Here is a 24,535-nt window from a genome sequence, read left to right on the forward strand (position 1 = left end):
ATTTTACCCGTATCTCAAATCAACGTTTCCCATAGAAATTAACTGAAACTGACAAATTTGTTCGTTCCCACCCTATGAAAAAAACACCTAAAAACTGGATATTACAATGGAAAAACACTTTTATTGGTTTTAGGCTCCAGCACCACATGCAACCCTAATGAGGATAAAGCAGTTCAGAAAATGAGATGAGATCTCAAGGTAAATATTTGCTGGGAATTTTACTCATATCTCAAATTCCTCGTATGTCGAGGCACTCGTATGTCAAGGTATTACTGTATTAAATTTGATATGAATACAGTAATACCTTGAGATACGAGCTCAATGTTTTCCGGGACCGAGCTCGTATGTCGATTTACTCGTACCTAAAATCAAAGTTTCCCATAGAAATGAACTAATTCCAAATTAATTCATTCCCACCCTCTGAAAAACAACCACAAAAAAACGATATTAAAATGTTAAAACATTTTTCTTGGTTCTAATTCACCATCTAACAGAGTAACACATAACTAGTGGTTATGATGTTTAACACTAATATGAGACATTATTCAGTACAACACGGAGTGTGCGGAGGGGAGGGGAGAGAGAGAGAAAGAGAGAGACTTACTTTTATTCTTCGGGGTTGGCTCTTTTTGCCTTGCTTCCAGCTTCCCTTATAGCCGAAGTTTTTAAAAGGAACTTATGTAGGATTGTTTGCTTTTGTCTCCCCTTCAAAATATTACGAAAACAAAGCTCATAAATGTCCTCACAATAGAATAACGCAGGACCACTTGCCAACTTGTCCAGGTTCTCCTCTCGTATTGGCGAGCGAGCTCCGTCACGTGTACAACACACATGTTTTTCGATTATTTCTTGCTTAATATCGATTGTCATCATATGCCAAAAATACCCGGAAAAAATGCAACCCCACCCAGTTCTCCTAGATATCTTTACACCAGGGAGATGCGACGAGAAAGAGTGCGCTGAAATCATAAGCAACCTCTCGCGTCTCGGCCAACTGGCTGCCTCGTATGCTTGTATCCCAAAATTTGTCTCGTATCTCAAGGCAAATATTTGCTTGGGAATTCTGCTCGTATCTCAAATTGCTCGTAGGTTGGGGCACTCGTATGTCAAGGTATTACTGTATTGCAAAAATACTGAGTATGTCAGTTGAACTTTTGGAATTTTACAATGAAATTTATAAGGAAAGTACAGTCATACCTTGTCATACGACCGCTCGTCATACGACATGCTCGTGGTACGACGAAAATTTTTCTCCTAAGCATCGACCAGGAAACGCACAACGCGCATGCGCGGGAAAAAAAGAGGGCTTTCTGGGTAATGAAGTATACTCGTGCACACATCACCGAAAGGCAATGGCACTCTCTCAGAATAAAACTTCATTACCCACAATCAATACGTGGGTAAGCTCAGCTGTTGCATTTCCTGTTATTATTATCTAATACGAGGAGTATTATATTACTTCTCGTTCGCAGCTCATAAGAACATCAGCGGCACTGGCTCGCAATTCCCTCTTTGTAATATTTCTGGTCACAACGCTCTCTCATAGGCGCCGTTCAAAGCGGTTGCGACCAGAGCCATTACAACGAGGGAGTTGCGAGCCGGTCTTTATGATCGCTAAAATGTACTACAAGACTATTTCTCATTGGCAAGTGGTCGTGGGTTATCCTATTGTGAGGACATTTGTGTGAATCATTTTCGGAATATTTTGAAGGGAATACGTAGTACAACAGCAAACAGCCCATCGATAGCGAACGTGAGGGTGGAGGCGTGGCAAACCGCCAACCCGAAGAAGGGAGTTGCGAGCCGGTGCCCCTGATGTTCTTATGAGCAGCGGAGCGATCGCTAATATGTACTACAAGACTATTTCTCGTTGGCAAGTGGTCGTGGGTTATCCTATTGTGAGGACATTTGTGTGCATCATTTTCGGAATATTATGAAGGGAATACGTAGTACAACAGCAAACAGCGAACGTGAGGGTGGGGGCGTGGCAAACAACTAGCCAGAATGAAGGTTAAAAAAAAAAAAAGACAAACAAAATTGGAATTCAGTTTTGTGTAAAGTTACATTAAACGTATGTTTGAGTATGTCTGTATATAATAATCCAAGTTAATTTAAATTTGTTTGTTCCGTTTACGATTGCTTTGTCGTGGAAAAAAAAGGAAACGAGCCCCCAACCCCCGCACGTCTCTGTCTCCCGTCGGCGAAATCCGCCCAATTTTAGTTAGATTAAACACATTTTATCACTATTAAACCACTAGTTATGTCTTACTTTGTTAATAGATGGCGAATTAGAAGAAATAAAACATTTTTTTCCAATCCAATGTCCTGTTTTTGGTGTTTTTTCAGAGGGTTGGAACAAATTAATTTGTTTTCAATTCATTTCAATGGGAAACGTCTGCTCGAGTTACGAAAAGCTCGTCATATGATCTCAGTCTCGGAACGGATTACGATCGTATGTCGAGGTACCACTGTAATGGTTTCACAGCTGAAAGTCACTTCAAAGGATTGTCAAGTTATGCTTCCTTAAGCAGAAAAACTTCTCAATGTGTTTTGGATCACAAACTTGATTAGGCCTGCAATGTGAATTTGCTGTCATAGGTATGAAATAATGTGATATCTCACGGGTGAACCACTACCGATTTTGGATGCAAAAAAGAAATCCATTGAGAAAAATGGAGAGACTGAGATTCACCATCAAAATGATGCAGTTTATACCCTAGGAGTGAAAGTGGGAGGTAAAAACGATCAGGGTGCCGGCCAACCTTCACAACTTTTGACAATGGACGCACACATTGAATGAAAACTTGAAATGGAAGCAGAGCTGAACAGTCCAATTAGCAGTGAATGTGGATAAGAAGAGTTCTCCAAATACACCAAGGAGTTGGAGAGGATGACAAGAGTGTAAATGGTTTGGGTATTGGGTATTAAGGAAATAAAGGAGAGGGTGCATTCCAAACGACCGAGCGTTACCTCTCTGGCCTTTTGTGCTGCCAACTCAGCATGGCGCTGTCTTTCCAGCTCCTCCAACAGCTGCCTCTCCATGATGCGCTTTGCCTCCTCAACACGGCGCAACACCTCGCGCTCAATCTCGTCCTTACGCTTCTCTAGCTCTTGTTCGACCCGTTTGGCCACCAGCTCCTCCACTCTCCGTGCTGTCTCCTCTTCTATAAGCTTTTCTTCAATCTCTTGTTGACGACTAGTTGACAGAGAAAGACTGGTTAGAGAAAATTAGGCAGTCTTTTAAAGGATGTTGTAAAGCCTCGATTGAATGACAATACAATAGGACATTTGTTCTTTGGACAATTATACAATATTTACGTATATCTAAAGTAGGGTTGGACGGTATGGCCTTAACTGCTTATGGTATCTGATGATAAAATCCCACAAGCAGACTATATTAAATAATTTGAAAATCTGAATAAATGCGTGAAATGAAAATGAACTGTTTCTTGTTTATTTATTGACCAATTTTATGTGTAACATATTTAACAAATTCATATTCGGTAATTACACCGCCAAACAGCAAGAGAATGGTGGTGGTGATACGACGTGAACGTTAGTTTCCGACTAACATTCAGGAGACGAAGATGTTAAGAAACGGGTAATAATCCCGCAGCGATAGCGGTATGTTTGCCCCGCAAGCAGTGTTTATCCCCACTGGCGCACTAGAGCATGAAAGCGAAAGGATTACACTAAACCCTTGTTTTTCGCAGATAATGTAGACCAGACATGGCCACGATAATCGAAAAACCGCAAAGTAGGATCACCCCTAATATTATTAAATACCATACTACATGTTTTCACGGCTATACGAAAATACAGTCATACCTCTACTTACGAAATTGTTTCCAGAACTATTTTCGTAACTTGAAAATTTCATAAGTAGAGCAGGACTTTATATGTAAATTATCGAATTTGTTCCACGGACCTCACACAACTGCCAACCAACCCTTTAAAATTGGTCAAAGTGTCCCAATTTTGTATGAATGATGTGAGAAACACGCAAAAAGAGAAGAGTATAAGAAAACAAATTATTCATGTCTTAAAATCAATATAATGGGCAAAAATCCAGGTGAAAATTTGCCATGCACCGCTGAAATAGTTCCCTCCGGGGGAGAAGTAATAACCGTGTTTGTCAGCCAGATGCTGGCAACATCCTGTTCTACCGTCCACTTTGTAGTAAAGTGTGTGTGTGTGTGCGCATCTGTGCGTGCGTGCAAGAAAATATGTCCTGCGTTGCATTCGTACGGTTATTAATCGCTTTATAAGGGGAATTGCAATCATTAATAAGGGGAGTATTCAGCCGATGTGGACAGGTATGTAAGAGAGAATCTTGCAACATGGATAGTGGTTGTTGTGAGACAGTAGATGGTAGCGAGGAAAAAATCAATGGATCCACGAGAATATTTTCAAAATAAAATAACGGATAAGGAAATGCATTTACTTTTTGGGGGATTTTGTAACGTGCAGCGTTTTCGTATCACTCATTTACATATAAAAAAATTGTACCCTGAAAATGTCATAACTTGAGGCATTTGTAAGTAGAGGTATGACTGAAGACGTACAATTACCAAGTGAAATGATTAAATATCACATACAGTGGTACCTCGAGATACAAGCTTAATGCGTTCCAGGACTGAGCTCGTATGTCGATATGCTTGTAACTCAAGTGAACGTTTCCCATAGAAATGAACTAAAAACAAATTAATTCGTTCCAACCCTCTGAAAAAACACCCAAAAGAGCATATTGCATTGGAAAAACATTTTTATTTGCTCTAATTCGCCATTCATTAACAAAGTAACAAATAACTAGTGGTTTAAGAGTACTTTTTGCACGGCAACACGCTCGTAACATAAACAAATTTAAATGAACTTAGACTACGATGCAGACACACTCAAAATTAAGTTTAATCTAACCTTACACTAAAGTCAATTCGAATTTTGTTTTAATTTTTTATACCTTTCTTCTCCTGGGGGTTGGCTCCATTTGCACCACCTCCACCCTGACTTTTACTTGCAACCTATCGAAGGTTGTTTGCTTTTTTCTTCACTTATTCCGAAAATGATGCACACAAATGTCCTCACAATAGGATAATCCATGACCACTTGCAAACTTGCCTGGCAAGTAGTAGTCCTCTCGCATAGGCGAACAAGCCTTTCGCACTGACTAACGGGTAAAAAAAACACTGAAAAAATGCAACGCTCCGCCCAGTGCTCGTAGAGACATTGCACGAGGGAGTTGCGGGGAGAGAGACATTGCCCATAATGTTCTTATGAGCAGCCTCTCACGTCCGCTGTCTGCTCGTATATTAAAATTTTACTCGTATCTCAAATTGCTCGTATGTCGGGGTACTACTGTATATGTTATTATATACATAAATACATATGCACGTGTGTGTATGTATATATATATATATACATATATATATGTATATATATATATATATATATATATATATATATATATATATATATATATATATACAGTGGTACCTCATCATACGACCGCTCGTCATACAAAATTCTCGTCTTACGAGGGAAATTTCGATCGAATAATTCGCCCTACATGCGATCAAAATTTCGTGATGCGACCAAGCCAGGTCTTTTTTGCATATCTTTCGTGTATAACAATATCTACGAGCATGGAACGATTAATTCAGACGAATTTCTCATACGACCAGGAAATGCACAACGCGCAGGCAAAAAGAGGGCTTTCTGGGTAATGAAGTATACTCGTGCACACAACACCCATAGGCAATGGCAACCTTTCTCAGAATAAAACTTCATTACCCACAAACAATACGTGGGTAAGCTCAACTATTGTATTTCCTGTTATTCTTTCCAAGGAAAGAAGGTCCCGCGATCGTTCTTTAAAGACTATTTCTCGTTGGAAGGTGGTCGTGCGTTATCCTATTGTGATGACATTTGTATGCGACATTATCGAAGTATTTTGAAGGGTAGACAAAAACAAACAACTCTTGATGCGTTCGTTTTGAAGACTTCGGCGGAGCGGCCAGGTGGTGTCAACCTGTAGAACTACGTAAGGTAAAAAAGATTACAACAAATTTAGAATTTAGTTTTGTTTGAAGTTACATTAAACGTTGAGTGTCTGTATATAGTTATCCAAGTTAATTTAAATTTGTTTGTTCGTTTACGAGTGCATTGTTGCCGTGGATAAAGCCCCCCCGCCTCCGTGTGTATGTCGTTCCCTTCCCCTCCGCGAAATGTGTCTAATTTTACTTCTATTAAACACATTTTATAACTATCAAACCACTCGTTATTTATTACAGTGGTACTTCGTCATACGACCGCTCGTCATACAAAATGCTCGTCTTACGGGGGAAATTTCGATCGAATAATTCGCCCGTGATGCGGTCAAAATTTCGTTCATTTTTTTTTGCATATCTTTCGTGTATAACAATATTTACAAGCACCGGATGAGTTATTCAGACCAGGAAAAGCACAACGCGCATGCGCGGGGAAAAGAGGGCTTTCTGGGTAATGAAGTATACTCGTGCACACAACGCCGACAGGCAATGGCACTCAGAATAAAACTTTACCCACAATCAATACGTGGGTAAGCTTGGCTGCTGCATTTCCTGTTATTTTTATCTAATACGAGGAGTATTATATTACTTCTCATTGGCTGCTCATAAGAACATCAGGGACACTGGCTCGCAACAGCATCCCCGGTAGCAACTCTATCGTAGGCGCCGTTCGAGGGGATGCGAACACAGATGCTACAAGCTAAAAGGAGCCGCTAGCCAGCGCCCCCGAAGCTCCCATGAGCAGCGGTGCGATCGCTGATAAGACTGCTGCTCGTTGGCAAGTGGTCGTGCGTTATCCGATTGTGAGGACATTTGTGTGCATCATTTTCGGAATATTTTGAAGGGAATAGTACGACAGCAAACCCCCCATCGATAGCGAACGTCAGGGTGGAGTGTTTGTTCCGTTTACGAGTGTGTTGTAGAAAAAAAACTGAAGCCCCCCGCCCCTTTTGTGCCCCTCTCCCCTCGGCGAAATCCGTATATACACACATACAGTTGTGGTCAAAAGTTTACATACACTTGTGAAGAACATAATGTCATGGCTCTCTTGAGTTTCCAGTTATTTCTACAACTCTGATTTTTCTCTGATAGTGATTGGAACAGATACTTTGTCACAAAAAACATTCATGAAGTTTGGTTTTAATGACTTTATTATGGGTTAACAGAAAAAGTGATCAAATCTGCTTGGTCAAAAATATACATACAGCAACACGAATTAGCAATTTTGGTGACTTAGAAAGTTGTGTCAGTGAAATGAGCTTCATAGCATGGCCTTTTAACTTCTTGAGTGATTATGAGTGACTACAGCTGGTGACTTCTGAGTCCATTTAAAGAGGGCTCATTGGATGCAAAAGCCCACAAATGCTACAATGGGAAAATCAAAGGAGCTCGGCATGGATCGGAAAAAGCGAAGCATTGACTAACAAGTTAGGAAAGTCACTTGGAGCCATTCCAAAGCAGCTACCGGTCTCAAGAGCAACAGTGCAAACAATTGTTTCTAAGTATAAAGTGCATGGCACTGTTTTGTCACTGCCACGATCACCAAAGAATCGCCAAAAAGCAGATCTGCCAAGAATTAGAAGCTGCTGGAACACAGGTGTCAGTGTCCAGTCAAGCGTGTTTTGCATCTCCATGGACTGAGAGGCTGTAGTGCAAGAAGGAAGACCTTGCTCCAAAAGCGGCACCTTAAGGCTTGACTGAAGTTTACTGCTGATCACATGGACAAAGATAAGACCTTCTGGAGGAAAGTTCTGTGGTCAGACGGAGGGAAAAAAAAAATCGAGCTGTTTGGCCACAACGCCCAGCAATATGTTTGGAGGAGAAAAGGTGAGGCCTTTAACCACAAGTACACCATGCCTACCATCAAGCAAGTTGGTGGTAGTATTATGCTGTGGGGCTGTTTTGCTACCAATGGAACTGGTGATTTACAGAGTAAATGGGATAATGGAGGAGGATTACCTTCAAATTCTTCAAGATAACCTAAAGTCATCAGCCCGAAGATTGGGTCTTGGGCGCAGTTGGCTGTTCCAACAGGACAATGACCCCAAACACACATCAAAAGTGGTAATGGAATGGCTAAATCAGGCTAGAATTAAGGTTTTCGAACGGCCTTCCCAAAGTCCTGACTTAAACCCCATTGAGAACTTGTGGACAATGCTGAAGAAACAAGTCCATGTCAGAAAGCCATCAAATTTAACTGAACTGCACCAATTCTGTCAAGAGGAGTGGTCAAAGATTCAACCAGAAGCTTGCCAGAAGCTTGTGGATGGCTACCAAAAGCGCCTAATTGAAGTGAAAATGGCCAAGGGACATGTTACCAAACATTAGCACTGCTGTATGTATATTTTTGACCCAGCAGATTTGATCACTTTTTTTTGTTCACCCATAATAAAGTCATAAAAGAACCAAACTTCATGAATGTTTTTGTGACAAAGTATCTGTTCCAATCACTCTAGCAGAGAAAAATCTGAGTTGTAGAAATAACTGGAAACTAAAGAGAGCCATGACATTATATTCTTCACAAGTGTATGTAAACATTTGACCACAACTGTCTGTCCATATATATACATACATACATATACATACATACATATACATACATACATATACAGTGGTACCTCGAGATAAGAGCTTAATCCGTTCCGGGACTGAGCTCGTATGACAAGTTACTCGTAACTCGAGGTAAAGTTTCCCATTGAAATGAATGGGAAACAATTTAATTCGTTCCAACTCTCTGAAAAAAACACCAGAAACAGGATATTGGATTGAAAAAAAATGTTTTATTTCTTATAATTCGCCATATATTGACAAAGTAATAAATAACGAGTGGTTTAATAGAAATAAAGTGTTTAATCTAACTAAAATTGGCCGGATTTCGCCGAGGGGAGAGGGGCTTCGTTTTTTTTTTTCCTCCACACGCACTCGTAAACAGAACAAACACTCCACCCTCACGTTCGCTATCGATGGGCTGTTTGCTGTCGTACTATTCCCTTCAAAATATTCCGAAAATGATGCACACAAATGTCCTCACAATCGGAGAACGCACGACCACTTGCCAACGAGCAGCAAGCAGTCTTATCAGCGATCGCCCCGCTGCTCATGAGAGCTACAGGGGCGCTGGCTAGCGGCTCCTTTTAGCTTGTAGCATCTGTGTTTGCATCCCCTCGAACGGCGACTATGATAGAGTTGCTACCGGGGATGCTGTTGCGAGCCAGTGCCCCCGATGTTCTTATGAGCAGCCAACGAGCAGAGTCTTTTATCAGCGATCGCCCCGCTGCTCATGAGAGCTTCAGGGCGCTGGCTAGCGGCTCCTTTTAGCTTGTAGCATCTGTGTTCGCGTCCCATCGAACGGCGCCTATGATAGAGTTGCTACCGGGGATACTTTTGCGAGCACGAGTATACTTCATTACCCAGAAAGCCCTCTTTTCACTGCGCATGCGCGTTGTGCGTTTCCTGGTCTGAATAGCTCATCCGGTGCTCGTAAATATTGTTATACACGAAAGATATGCCCAAAAAAATGCCATGGCAACCTGGCTTGGTCGCATCACGAAACTTTGACCGCATCACGGGCGAATTATTCGATCGAAATTTCCCCCGTAAGACGAGCATTCCGTATGACGAACGGTCGTATGACGAGGTACCACTGTACATACATACATATACATACATACATACACATACATACATACACATACATACATATACATACATACATATACATACATACATATACATACATACATATACATACATACATATACATACATACATATACATACATACATACATATACATACATACATATACATACATACATATACATACATATACATACATACATATACATACATACATACATACATACATACACATACATACATATACATACATATACATACATACACATATCCACATACATACATATACACACATATATACATACATCTACATTGTTAGGTTCATTAGTCTCACATTTATTATATACAGTGGTACCTCGTCATACGACCGCTTGTCACACAATATTCTCGTCTTACGACGAAAATTTCGATCGAATAATTCGCCCGTCATGCGATCAAAATTTCGTCATGCGACCAAGCCTTTTTTGCATATCTTTAGTGTATAACAATATCTACGAGCACTGAACGACTAATTCAGACGAGTTTCTCCTAAGCATCGACCAGGAAACGCACAATGCGCATGCGCGGGAAAAAAAAGGGCTTTCTGGGTAATGAAGTATACTCGTGCACACAACGCCAATAGGCAATGGCACTCTTTCTCAGAATGAAACTTCATTACCCACAATCAATACGTGGGTAAGCTGAGCTGTTGCATTTCCTGTTATTTTTATTATCTAATACGAGGAGTATTATATTACTTCTCGTTCGCTGCTCCTAAGAACATCAGCGGCACTGGCTCGCAATTCCCTCTTTGTAATATTTCTGGTCGCAACTCTCTCATAGGCGGTGTTCAAAGCGGTTGCAACCAGAGCCATTACGACGAGGGAGTTGCGAGCCGGTCTTTATGAGCAGCGGAGCGATCGCTAAAATGTACTACAAGACTATTTCTCGTTGGCAAGTGGTCGTGGGTTATCCTATTGTGAGGACATATGTGTGAATCATTTTCGGAATACAGTGGTACCTCGTCATACGACCGTTCGTCATACGGAATGCTCGTCTTACGGGGGAAATTTCGATCGAATAATTCGCCCGTGATGCGGTCAAAGTTTCGTGATGCGACCAAGCCAGGTTGCCATGGCATTTTTTTTGGCATATCTTTCGTGTATAACAATATTTACGAGCACCGGATGAGCTATTCAGACCAGGAAACGCACAACGCGCATGCGCGTTGAAAAGAGGGCTTTCTGGGTAATGAAGTATACTCGTGCGCACAACGCCGACAGGCAATGGCATTAGGCGCCGTTCGAGGGGATGCGAACACAGATGCTACAAGCTAAAAGGAGCCGCTAGCCAGCGGCCACGAAGCTCCCATGCGAATCCAACAAAACCACCCAGAGCTGCCACCCAGGAACGTGGCGCCCTACGTTTTTCATCCAGCCGGAGATATTCGCACTGCCCCACACCTCCGGCTACCCCCTGGATGAACTAATCCGCGTTCCAGTGACAGCTCTAGCGCTGCTGAGGGTAATCCTCAAGCGCCTGAGGTGGCCCAACAACAACAACAACATGAGCAGCGGCGCGATCGCTGATAAAAGACTGCTGCTCGTCGTGCGTTATTCGATTGTGAGGACATTTGTGTGCATCATTTTCTGAATATTTTGAAGGGAATAGTACGACAGCAAACAGCCCATCGATAGCGAACGTGAGGGTGGAGTGTTTGTTCCGTTTACGAGTGCGTTTTGTGGAAGAAAAAAAACGAAGCCCCCCGCCCCTTTTGTGCCCCTCTCCCCTCGGCGAAATCTGCCCAATTTTAGTTAGATTAAACACATTTTATTTCTATTAAACCACTCGTTATTTATTACTTTGTCAATATATGGCGAATTATAAGAAATAAAACTTTTTTTTCAATCCAATATCCTGTTTCTGGTGTTTTTTTCAGAGAGTTGGAACGAATTAATTTGTTTCCCATTCATTTCAATGGGAAACTTTACCTCGAGTTACAAGTAACTTGTCATACGAGCTCAGTCACGGAACGGATTAAGCTCGTATCTCGAGGTACCACTGTATTTTGAAGGGAATACGTAGTACAACAGCAAACAGCCCATCGATAGCAAACATGAGGGTGGAGGCGTGGCAAACCGCCAACCCAGAAAACGAAGGTAACAAAAGATTACAACAAAATTAGAATTCAGTTTTGTGTAAAGTTACATTAAACGTATGTTTGAGTGTCTGTATATATTAATCCAAGTTCATTTAAATTTGTTTGTTCCGTGTACGAGTGCGTTGTCGTGGAAAAAAAACGAACCCCACCCGCCCACGCCCCCAAACGTCTGTCTCCCGTAGGCAAAATCTGCCCAATTTTAGTTTGATTAAACACATTTTATTACTATTAAACCACTAGTTATGTGTTACTTTGTTAATAGATGGCGAATTAGGAGAAATAAAACATTTTTTCCAATCCAATATCCTATTATTGGCGTTTTTTCAGTGGGTTGGAACAAATCAATTCGTTTCCCATTCATTTCAATGGGAAACGTCCGCTCGAGTTACGAGAATCTCGTCATACGATCTCAGTCCCGGAACGGATTAAGATCGTATGTCGAGGTACCACTGTAATTGCTTGCAATGAATAACACTTCGTTTGCAACCGTGATAAACAACGGGAAGGTCACTCCTCTATCCAGCTGGACTTATCAAAGTTGTTTTGAGAAACATCGACCTCTAAAACGGTCACTCATACCGGAGATCCGGGAGGACTCTCAATTGTTTTGACTTTGACTTCGCACCAGGAGGTGATACCGCTTCCCCTCCGAAGGAGGCAAGTTTTGATTTCTGAAGATCTGACAAACCTTCAATTGTTTTGAATAGATGCTTATGTAATCTTATGTAATAAATGAGCAGGAGAGGATTCGATTCAGAAGAATGATCTGGTCCGAAGGCGCGTGAGGATCGATTCTCTCTTGCAAGAAACCCGGTTATGAGTCAGATGTCCATTTCTGTTTTAAGGTGAATTCGGGAATACCTATTGGTGAACCTATCATTTTTGGTCCTTCGAATATATGAATATTAATATTGTTTTTGAATGGTTGGTTTGTTAAAATACTTTCACATAAGAGATTGGCTGGTTAAAGAAAAATGGATGAAAAAAATTACAATATTATGGCATATTGGTGACAATTTGTGGGTCCTTTATAAACATTGAAAATTGTAATTTGGAAATGCCTAGTAAAAGGTTGGTTTCTCTAATTTAATTATTGTAGGTTTTTATTGTGGTAGTAGTTTTATTGTGTGTATTGTGTGAGCTACAGAAGATAGCTCTTATCTTAAGTAAACACCGTATGGGGTGATTTGCGAATTAGATCTTAGGTATTTAGAGTTATTTGGTTGTTAATGATATCAGACATGAAATTAACAATGCAGAAATGGCATGAGAAAATTCATGGCATTCATCCAAATACAGACGCTCCCCTACTTACGAACATACGACTTACGAACAACGGTACATACGAACATGTCTGCAAATTGCGTTTATGTCGAAAAATGTTCGTAAGTTCGATTTTGTATTGCGTAAGTTGCGTAAATTGCGTAAGTTGCGTAAATTGCGTAAGTTGCGTAAGTGCGTGACATATCTCCTGTGCGCAAAGAACCTTTTTCATTTTTATCATGAAATATCTCGTGCAGCCATTATTCAATATGGTTGGTGAAAAGTGAAAGGCTTCTAGTGAGGGAGGTGCAAGGAAGAGGCAAGCCATTTCATTTGAAACGAGTGGGTATAATAACGAAGCTTGATGCGCGTGAGAGTGGTGAGCGTTGCACGGGCATACAACTTGAATCGTTCGACCGTCAGTACCATTTATAAACAGAAAGATCGAGCAGCATGACCCAAATATTGAACGTTGCACAACATTTGCAAATCAATTGAATGATGCCATACAGTGCTACCGCATCATTTATGATGAAAAAAAGAAGAAAACTGTGCAATCGTCGTTAGATCGCTTCTTTCGGCCAGTTTCTAATACATAAATCTCTCTCTCTCTCTCTCTCTCTCTCTCTATCTATCTCTATACAGTAATGTACATATTCTCTCCATTTTATTAATTTTTTTTTAGTACAAACCAATGCGTGTTACTTATACAAGCCTTAAACATACAAATGCACTTATATAAACCTTCAATATACTTATATAGGCCTTAAACATAAATAATACAAAATATAGCACTGAATCAACTTACAAACAAATTCAACTTATGAACAATCGCTCGGAACCTAACTCGTTCGTAAGTAGGGGAGCGTCTGTAATTAGGTAAATTGTACCTGGCTGGTTTAGATAAAATAATTGATTTAGGATAGGCAAAGTTTCCCTAGGACTGAAGAAACATGGAGTGTTTTTCAAGGGCACAAAATACATTCCCTTTTAATAATAATAATAATCGGACATAGGCCCTGTCGTCATCATCAACAACAAAAAAGCCTACTTGTCATCACACCCAGAAACTGCGTATGACGAAATTGGTGGTGCTTCTCCATAAGCTGCGTTTACTCTGCAAAAGACTTAAATAAGTGATAGTTACGGACTTGTAATTTGGCATTCTGCTGTTATGGATACAGGTCACTTACCTCTCACTGTCTTTCACTTACCTTCAGTCAGCTAGTAGGAGGCAGATCATCACCCAAACATCTTTTCATATTACCTCAGAAGGGAATGTGTGTTATGTTACCGCAAATTTAGAGTTCTGATGGATGTGGGGAAAAAACTGCCTAATTGTCCGTACTTTGTGGGACCTATAGCGTCTGCCAGAGGGCAGCAGCTGGAACAGTTTGTGTCCAGGGTGGTAAGGGTCCCCTATGATGTTCCTGGCTCTGCTGAGGTAACGAGGGCTGGCAATGTCTTCCAGTGAGGGCAGAGAGCAGCCGACAATCCTCTGGGCAGTGTTAATCATTTTCTGCATGGCTTTTTTGTCTGCCGCCGTGCTTCCAGCGTACCACACTGTGATGCAGTACGACAGGATGCTCTCTACAGTGGTTCTATAGAATGTTATCAGAAGCTTGGTGCCCAAGTTGTTCTTCCTAAGTACCCTGAGGAAATGGAGTCGTTTCTGAGCCTTCTTCACTACTGCCGTGATGTTTGTAGACCATGAGAGCTTATCCGTGACGTGGACCCCCAGGAATTTAAAGGACTGGGCCCTGTGTACACATACTCCATTTATGAGGAGTGGGGCCAGATCTGTGCCGTTTGCGAAAGTCCAGGATTATTTCTTTAGTTTTCATGGTGTTCAGTGTGAGATTGTTCACCGAGCACCACGAAGACAGTTTGTTGACCTCATCTCTGTAGGCCGACTCATCCCCTCCTGAGATGAGTCCGACCACAGTGGTGTCGTCAGCAAATTTGATGATGGCGTTAGACTGGTAGGTGGGTGTACAGTCGTATGTGTACATGGAGTACAGAAGAGGACTCAGGACACAGCCTTGAGGGGAGCCAGTGCTCAGTGTAATGGAGGAAGAGAGGTGGGGACCAAGTCTAACAGTTTGTGGTCGGTTGGTCAAGAAGTTCTTTATCCAGCAGCAGATTGAAGAGGATTGTCCAAGGTGGGAGAGTTTGTCAGTCAGAATGTCCGGTTTTATGGTGTTGAAGGCTGAGCTATAGTCAATGAAGAGCATCCTCACATAGTTCCCATGGTGTTCCAGGTGGCTCAGTGCTGTATGTAGAGCAATGGCAATAGCATCCTCAGTGGACCTGTTTGCTCTATAAGCAAACTGGTGAGGGTAAATTGAGGGAGGGATTGTATTCCTGATATGGCGGGCTACCAACCTTTCAAAGCACTTCATGATCACAGGCGTGAGTCCAACAGGCCTATAATCATTCATGCGGTCAATGGTTGGCTTTTTGGGGACAGGGATAATGGTGGCAGATTTCAGACAGGATGGAATGATGGATTGTTGCAGGGAACAATTGAAAATTTTTGTGAAGACTCCAGCCAGCTGGTGGGCACAGGCTTTGAGCACCTTCCCAGGTACTCCGTCTGGGCCAGCAGCCTTCCTGGTGTTCACAGACCGCATTACCAGTCTCACTTCCTGTTCCCGGAACTTCAGTGTATTGCTGCAGGGTGGTGGTGGGGGTGTTGAGACTGGGTCTGATTTGTCAGTCTCAAAGCGGGCATAGAAATGGTTCAATTCCTCCGCTAGTGAGGCATCTGCGTTAACAGACATATTATTGTTATTGTAGTTGGTAATATGTCGTATTCCTTGCCACATCTTCTTTGGGTTATTTTCTGTGGAGTACTCCTCAATTTTCTTAGTATATGCTGCCTTGGCCTTTTTAATGCCTCTTTTCAGCTCAGCTCTGGCAGATCTATATTTTATCTTGTACCCTGATCTAAAGGCAGTGTTACGGCATTTGATTTTGTCCTGAGCACTTTTTGAATACCACAACCTCCAGGACTACACGGACACTGTACTTTCCAACATCAAAAACTGTACGGACACTGTCACTGTTAATAAACTTATCCGGGTTTTTCCTAACCAAAAACCCTGGATGACCAGTGAGACACAGGCACTCATCAAATGCCATAACACCACCTTCAGGTCAGGGGACAAGTTACTATACAGCGCTGCCAGAGCAGACCTGAAGAGAGGCATTAAAAAGGCAAAGGCAGCATATACAAGGAAAATTGAGGAGCACTTCACAGAAAATAACCCAAAGAAGAGGTGGCAGGGAATACGACACATTACCAATTACAATGATAATAATGTGTCTGTTAACACAGATGCCTCACTAGCAGAGGAACTGAACTGTTTCTTTGCCCGCTTTGAGACTGACAAATCGGATTCAGTCTCAACACATCCACCACGCTTCAGCAGTACACTGAAGCATCAGGAACATGAAGTGAGACAGGTACTGCGGACTGTGAACACCAGGAAGGCTGCTGGCCCTGAGAGAGTTCCTGGGAAGGTGGTCAAAGCCTGTGCTGACCAGCTGACTGGGGTATTCACAAAGATTTTCAATTGTTCCCTGCAACAATGCATAACCCCATCCTGCCTGAAATCTGCCAACATTATCCCTGTTGCACTTATGCCGGTGATCATGAAGTGCTTTGAAAAGTTCGTCGCCCACCACATCAGGGATACAATCCCTCCCTCAGGGTACACGGTCGATTGGTCGCCGGTCTTTTGGTCACCGATCTTATGGTCGCCAGTCTTTTGGTTGCCCGGAAGGTAAGTGATAATTACCATTTAAATTGTTGCTCTAATTTCCTAAATACAAACTGTGAATTACTATTTAGTCATACCAAATGCCCTAGTAATTATTAGGCTAAAGAAAAGCTCCAAATTTCCCGGACTTTTATTGGTTTTTTTTGGAGAACTTGTTAAGACCCTGACTGACGTAGCTTCTTAAAGGGACAACGCATGTACATACAAACTCTTATACACACGCTCAGTGAAACTGCTCATGGCCATTGTTGGCTTTTATTGATGCGTAGACCGTGTTGTTTTACCTTGTTTTGTCGCCGGTCTTTTGGTCGCCCGTTGTCGCGGTCGGGGCGACCAAAAGACCGGTGACCAAAAGACCGGCGACCAATCGACCGCACACGCTCCCTCAGTTGACCCTCACCAGTTTGCTTATAGAGCAAACAGGTCCACTGAGGACGCCATCGCCATAGCTCTACACACAGCACTGATCCACCTGGAGCACCATGGGAATTATGTGAGGATGCTTTTCATTGACTATAGCTCAGCCTTCAACACTATAATACCGGACATTCTGGCTGAAAAACTCTCCCACCTTGGACTATCCTCTTCCATCTGCTACTGGATTAAGAACTTCTTAACCAACCGTCCACAAACTGTTAGACTTGGTCCCCACCTCTCTTCCTCCATTACACTGAGCACTGGCTCCCCTCAAGGCTGTGTACTAAGTCCTCTTCTATACTCCCTGTACATACGACGCACCAGTCTAACTCCGTCATCAAATTTGCCGATGACACCACTGTGTTCGGACTCATCTCAGGGGGGGGGACGAGTCTGCCTACAGAGATGAGGTAAACAAACTGTCTTTGTGGTGTTTGGTGAACAATCTCACACTAAACACCACGAAAACTAAAGAAATAATCCTGGAATTTCACAAACACAGCACAGATCTGGCCCCACTCCTCATAAATAGAATATGCATAGACAGGGTCCAGTCCTTCAAATTCCTGGGGGTCCACGTCACGGACAAGGTATCCTGGTCTACCAACACCACGGCAGTGGTGAAGAAGGCCCAGACACGACTCCATTTCCTGAGGGTACTCAGGAAGGGTACTCGGACATTTGGTCGCCCGGACGTTTGGTCGCCCGGACGTTTGGTCGCCCGGACATCTGGTAGAACGGACGTTTGGTCGCCGGGTTCGCTCCCTCTTATGAGGGAGAGAGACAGAGTTTTCTGTTGAAAGCGAGCAACCAGGTAATCTCCTGCTCTCAAAATTATAATCATGAGAGTGAGTTTGTAATTGCATTGACAATGTAAAAAGAGCATTAATATCAAAATATAGCTCGCTCCCGGCAGATCTATTGGCGTGTGTGTACATGCTATTCAGCGCCGGATTCGCTCGTTCGCTCCCGGCAGAGCAGATAGTTTACTGTTGAAAGCGATCCACCAGGTAATCTCTCGCTCTCAAAATTATCATCATGAGAGAACGTGTGAGTTTGTAATTGCATTGACAATGTAAAAGAGCATTAATATCAAAATATCGCTCGCTCCCGGCAGATCTATTGGTGTGTGTGTACATGCCATTCAGCGCCGGATTCGCACGCTCACCCCGCCCCCGGATTCGCTCGTATTGGCGTGTGTAGAGTTTTTCAAACTATGACCCACGGGCCATATACGGCCCGTTAGGCTTTTTAATCCGGTCCGCCGACGTTGTTCAAATTTTAGTAAAAAACCAATGACCTCATTCATTTCCCTTTGCCCTGCAATACCGCTCATCACTCTCAATTTAAAGACTGCTTTCTTTCGTTGAATAATAATATGTACTTAATGTTGAAAGTAAATTTGAAAATACATTTTTCACCTTCAATTGTGTCTTTTTTCTTATATTTCAATCCCCAGGTTTTATAAATTACATTGGGTGTCCAAATGCTGTCCAATTTTAGTATCCAATCTGGCCCGCAAGTCAAAAAGTTTGCCCACCCCTGGTATAGACAAACTTGCCTCTTTTATACTATTATTGTCCCAAATTAAACACATTATCAATAAGATGCCATTGACGGCGATGGACGTCCGGCTGCCATTGACGGCGATGGACGTCCGGCTGCCATTGACGGCGATGGATGTCCGGCTGCAATTGACGGCGATGGATGTCCGGCTGCCATTGACGGCGGTGGACGTACACACACTCCAATATGAGCGAATCCGGGGCCAGGGCGAGCGTGCGAATCCGGCGCTGAATAGCATTTACACACACGCCAATACGAGCGAATCCGGGGGCGGGGCGAGCGAGCGGCGGGCGGTCCGTGCATTTTCTCGTAGCGCCTTCAACGGGTAAAATCCTTCCTAGCAGCATTTAATGATTAAATACAAATACTGGAGCTTTTCAGACATTAAAACCAGGCCAGGGGGGTGATTTTCCCGGGAAAAGACAGCAATGAACGTCAATGGCGTACGGGCAAACATTGCCCGAAAATCGGGTAAAATCCAGCCGAAAACAGCATTTATTGATTAAATACAAATACTGGAGCTTTTTAGACATCAGAACTGGGCCCAGAGTATCATTTCCCCGGTAAAAAAAAGACAGCGAAGAACGTTGATACGTCCATATACGTCCATACGTGAAACGGCAAAAAAATGCACTAAAATGAGGTAAAATCCACTTCCTAGCAGCATTTATTGATTGAATACAAATACTGGAGCTTTTGAGACATTACAACCAGGCCAGGGGGGTGATTTTTCCCGGGAAAAGACAGCGATGGACGTCAATGGCGAAACGGCAAAAAAATTACTGGCGTAAAATGGGGTAAAATCCACTTCCTAGCAGCATTTAGTGATTAAATACAAACACTGGAGCTTAAATACAAACACTGGAGCTTTTAAGATATCAGAACCGGGCCCACAATTGAAATATTATTTAGGAATATAGCCATATTATACTCAAAAATCCTTTTTAACTGTACACAATATCCATCCTTCTTTCTTTCTTCCTTCTTATCTATCGCCATCGAAGCTAATGATGAAAGTCGAGCCTGTCCTGTCATATTTCCGGCATAGTCCGTCTTGAAAATGGCTTTAAATCAACACAACAATATATTTGCTTGTGCAGCTAAGTTAGCGCACTGAAAGTGGTGCAAACACCATTTTCCCGGCTGTAACAGGCTTGCTAGCTTCGGAGTCGACCGCCCTTTCTTAATGATGTCCATTTTTTTCTGGAAAAGTCCGTCTGGAAAATAGCTTTGTGAACAAATCTGGAACCAAATCTATTTGTTTTTGCCTCTGTCGGCCATTGTGGGTGGAGTTTGCGATCTCTGGCTGCCTCACTATGGCTTTGCCCCGCCTACTCTATAGCTGGCCAATCATAGTTGGTGAAAGCAATGACATATCCCAGCCAGCAAAATGCCAATGGCTGCAAAAAGCATTGTGGGGTTGCCAACTCGAAATCTGATTGGTTAAAAGCAACAGTCTTGTTTAATGCAGCAGAGCCCGCAGAACTGATTGTGAAGGCTTTGAGGCAGATTTCTGATCCTGGCAACAAATAATGGCTGAAATGTGATTGGTTAAATGCTTCAATATGAAAACACACATCTGGAATCAGTGCAACCAGGGGGAAAAGCAATGAAAGGAAGCTAACAGACCATTTGGTATAATAAGTATAGATGGACAAAATATAATATGATTCAGATATTTCTTAGGCCAGCAGAGAAGGCATTGAAGGCCCTGACGGCCCGCCACTGCATTTTAGTAATATTAAACCACTAGTTATGTGTTACTTTGTTATTGATGGCGAATTAGAAGAAATAAAGCATTTTTTTCCAATCCAATATCCTGTTTTGGTGGTTTTTCAGAGGGTTGGAACGAATTAATTTGTTTTTATTTCATTTCTATGGGAAACGTTCACTTGAGTTACGAGCAAATCGACATATGAGCTCAGTCCTGGAACGCATTAAGCTCGTATCTCGATGTACCACTATATGTGATATTTAATAATTTCACTTGGTAATTGTACTTGTGTACTTCTTCAGTCATACCTCTACTTACGAATGCCTCTAGTTATGACATTTACAGAATAAATGAATGAAAACCCACATCTGTCATTAAACAGCTCAAAGGATTCCTGTGAGCATGGAGATACCACTGAACAAATAAAGCAAATACGCCAACGATTAAAATGTGATCCTAATTTGGGAGTGATAGGTAGGCCTCATTTGCTCTTGACTAACTTAGCATGTTTAGCTTAGCATCTAGCGACAAATATGGTAGGTGACTTATTTACAACTAAATCACTCACATTTTTCTTTGCCGTTCCATTTCAGCTTTACGTTCTTCTTCTTCCTTCCTCTGTTTCTCGTCTAGGGCATTCCTCTTGCTTAATGTCCTTCCAAAAATGTCGATACGCTCTGGTGGTGATGCCGCTCTGTCCCTGCGAGACGAGATTGTGGTTGACCGGGACCGGGAACGAGATTCTCTGCGCCTATTCCTCTTCGCCTCTCTCGATTTGGAACGCTTCTTTGACCTCTCCCTGTTTCGAGATCGTGATCGACTCCTTTTCTTGCTGTGCCTGCTGCTTTTGGAGTGTTTTGACCTGGATGAGCTTCGGCTTCGAGAGCGGCCCATGTTGACCACTCCACTCGTCGAGCGCTTAGCTAGTAAGACGTATGTCTAATGCAAGGAGAGTACCTGCAGCGGCGTACCACACTGCAGTTATTGTTACCCAACATAAACAAGCTTTCCTCGAGTTTTTTTTAGCCGTTCGAGCGGAAATTATGATTCAAACGATATTGTTTACAGCTTGGAAGCCTGTACGGAGCAAATATGGCGATTCTACGAATGTTTTTTTCCCATCATGCACAGCAGCCGTCGTCTTGATTCGACTTTCTTCGAGATTTCTCAACCAATGAAAAAAGTATTTCTATCCAGGCGTGTCAGCACCACATATTGACCAATAAACATAGTTCGCGACTCAATACACATATCCCTGACTCAGATGCTGTTATGGACTGTTGGGCAATGTACAGGAAGTGCTAAATCCATGTGTATTTTTTTTAATTTGTGATTTGTTTTTAAGAATACTTATTTGAATACAAACGTCTATCTCATTTTCTGAACCGCTTTATCCTCATCAGGGTTGCAGGGGGTGCTGGAGCCAATCCCAGCTCTCTCCGGGCCAGAGGCGGGGGGACACCCTGAATTGGTGGCCAGCCGATTGCAGGGCACAAGGAGACGGACAACAATGCACACTCACACCCATACCTAGGGGCAATTTAGTATACAATCAGCCTACCATGCATGTTTTTTGTAATATGGGAGGAAACCGGAGTACCCAGAGGAAACCAACGCAGGCCCGGGGAGAACATGTAAACTCTACACAAATGGACCGACCTGGATTTGAACCCAGGACCATAGAGCTGTGAGACCGACGCGCTAACCACCCGCGTCACCGGGCCGCCCCCAAACGTTTATGTTCAAATTAATTACTTATTCATTAACATATTTTGTGAGTCCAGGGGTGTTGAAACTATTCCACAAAGCGGCACACTAGAGGCTGGTTTGTTCCAACTGATCCAGCATGTAAGTAAAGTTTAAGCAAAAGGGTTTATTCTGAAATAAGCAGCACCAGACTTCAATCAACTTATTACACCGTTAAGACACCAGATTAGTCAAAATGCATCCTGCTCATCGGTTGGAATCAAAACCTAAATCATCTTGTACACCAATAGATTTGACATTTCCTTCCAGACAACAACCCATAACCTATTCCCGCACGGATACAGATGCGCGAGGGAACACCCTGAATCGGTGGCCAGCCGATCGCAGGGCATGAGGAGACAGACAACCATTCAAGCTCACACTCGTACGTCGGGGCAATTTAGAGTGTCCAACTAGCCGACCATGCATGTCTTTGAAATAAGGGAAGAAAAATGTCTGAATGTTAACTTCACCCGTGTCCATTTTCACGTCTGTCATTATGCACTGCAGTGTTCAGTGTATATGTAAACACAGTTGTACCTTTACTTACGAAATGAATTGGTTCCAGAACCTTTTTCATAACTTGAGAATTTCGTAAGTAGAGCAGTACTTTATATGTAAATTCTCTAAGTAGTTCCGTGGTCCTCACACAACTGCATATAAACCCTTTAAAATTGGTCAAAACGTCCCAATTTTGTTTAAAAGATGTGAAAAACACACAGAAATGAGAGAAAATTATAAGAAAATGATTTATTAATGTCTTAAAATGAATAACAAGTATGAAATACCGTAATTACTCGAATATAACGCGCACTCGAAAATAACACGCAGGTAATTTTGGGCCAAAAATATCTGGAAAAACGCAGTCATCGAATATAGTGCGCACCTAAAATTTCCCGCTGACGAAAATCAGAAATCTTACCTTTTTTTCTTCATTTCACGATTGTTTTGTTCAAACAAATTTATTCATTAGAATCCTTCAAATGAAGAGTTCCTCTCTCTCTTTGTCTGTCCTCTTGTTATGATCGCGCCGCGTCGCTGGGTCGTCGCAGCGCGATCGGGGGCATCTGTTACGGTCGCGCCGCGTTGTGCGACGCGACCGTGGATGTAGGTCAGGGGTCTCAAACTCAATTTACCTGGGGGCCGCTAGAGGCCGAGTCTGGGTGAGACTGGGCCGCATCAGGATTTCCACAAGAAAAGCACTGATAAAACATTCAGTTCTATGCTGAGAGCAGCGGAGGAGTGTGCGCGCCGAGCGGAGTGATCGGCCTCACGGCTTCTCCTCCGCCCAGCTGATTGGAGGAATGAATGAGTGAGTGAGCGAGGCACTGGACAGCCCGGCCGATGTCCCGCCCTCCATAGCCGTATACCTCACCGTGATTGGTTCATTCAGCTCCGAACCAAAGTTCCCTCTAATTTTTTGTTGGTCTGAGCAGAAAGACAACCTCCCTGAGCGCACTGAGTACCAGTGTGAGCGACATCATCGGTACTCGGATGATTCGCCTAAAGACGTTTCGCCGACGGACGTTTCGCCGACGGACGTTTGACAGATGGGCAGGTCGCCGAATGGACGTTCCACCGAACGTTCATTCGGCCGAACGGATGTTTCGCCGAAACGGGATTCGAACGCTCGCCCCGCCGGATCGTGTGTGTACAAGTTTTTCAACCTCGGCCCGCGGGCCATTTACGGCCCGTTAGGATTTTTAATCCGGCCCGCCGCCGGTGTTGTCCAAATTATAGTAAAAATCAATGTTCGTCTACCATCAATGGCAGCCCGGGAATAAGCACTCTTGGGCGGGCATGGCAGTCCGGGAATAAGCACTCTTGGGCAGGCAGATGTAGCAGAACCGAGCCGTAAAATGACAGCAATCGGGTCAAATCCATCCTAAAACAGCATTTAATGATTAAATACAAATACTGGATGATATCGCGATGGAGGCAAAAAAACGTCTATAGACGTCCATTCGCCAAACGGCTCAAAATGCTCTCAAATTCGGTCAAATCCAGCTGAAAACAGCGTTTAATGATTAAATACAAATACTAGTATTTGTATTTAATCATTAAACTAACAAATACTAGTACGACCTGTCCGTCTGTCAAACGTCCGTCGGCGAAACGTCTTTAGGCGAATCATCCGGTCACGACATCATCATTGCTCGCTATGGGTACACCAGTATCACACCTGCCACAAGCAGGTGCATGTCAATGTTCCCTCTAAT

General features: G+C 42.8%; 1 protein-coding gene across 1 annotated transcript in view; it reads right to left on the reverse strand.

The window, feature by feature from the left end:
- The window catches only part of LOC144087363 (arginine and glutamate-rich protein 1-B-like), a 37,608-nt gene extending 15,878 nt beyond the window's left edge, over window positions 1-21,730 (reverse strand). The window contains exons 1-2 of the mRNA XM_077617812.1: window positions 21,139-21,730; window positions 2,971-3,196 (exon numbers count right to left, since the gene is read on the reverse strand). Coding sequence (XP_077473938.1) covers window positions 2,971-3,196; window positions 21,139-21,464 — 552 coding nt within the window. The 5' untranslated portion in view covers window positions 21,465-21,730. The remainder of the gene's footprint in view (window positions 1-2,970; window positions 3,197-21,138) is intronic.
- Between the last annotated feature and the right edge of the window lie 2,805 nt (window positions 21,731-24,535).

Source organism: Stigmatopora argus, chromosome 13 (assembly GCF_051989625.1).
Source record: "Stigmatopora argus isolate UIUO_Sarg chromosome 13, RoL_Sarg_1.0, whole genome shotgun sequence".
Taxonomy (NCBI): domain Eukaryota; kingdom Metazoa; phylum Chordata; class Actinopteri; order Syngnathiformes; family Syngnathidae; genus Stigmatopora; species Stigmatopora argus.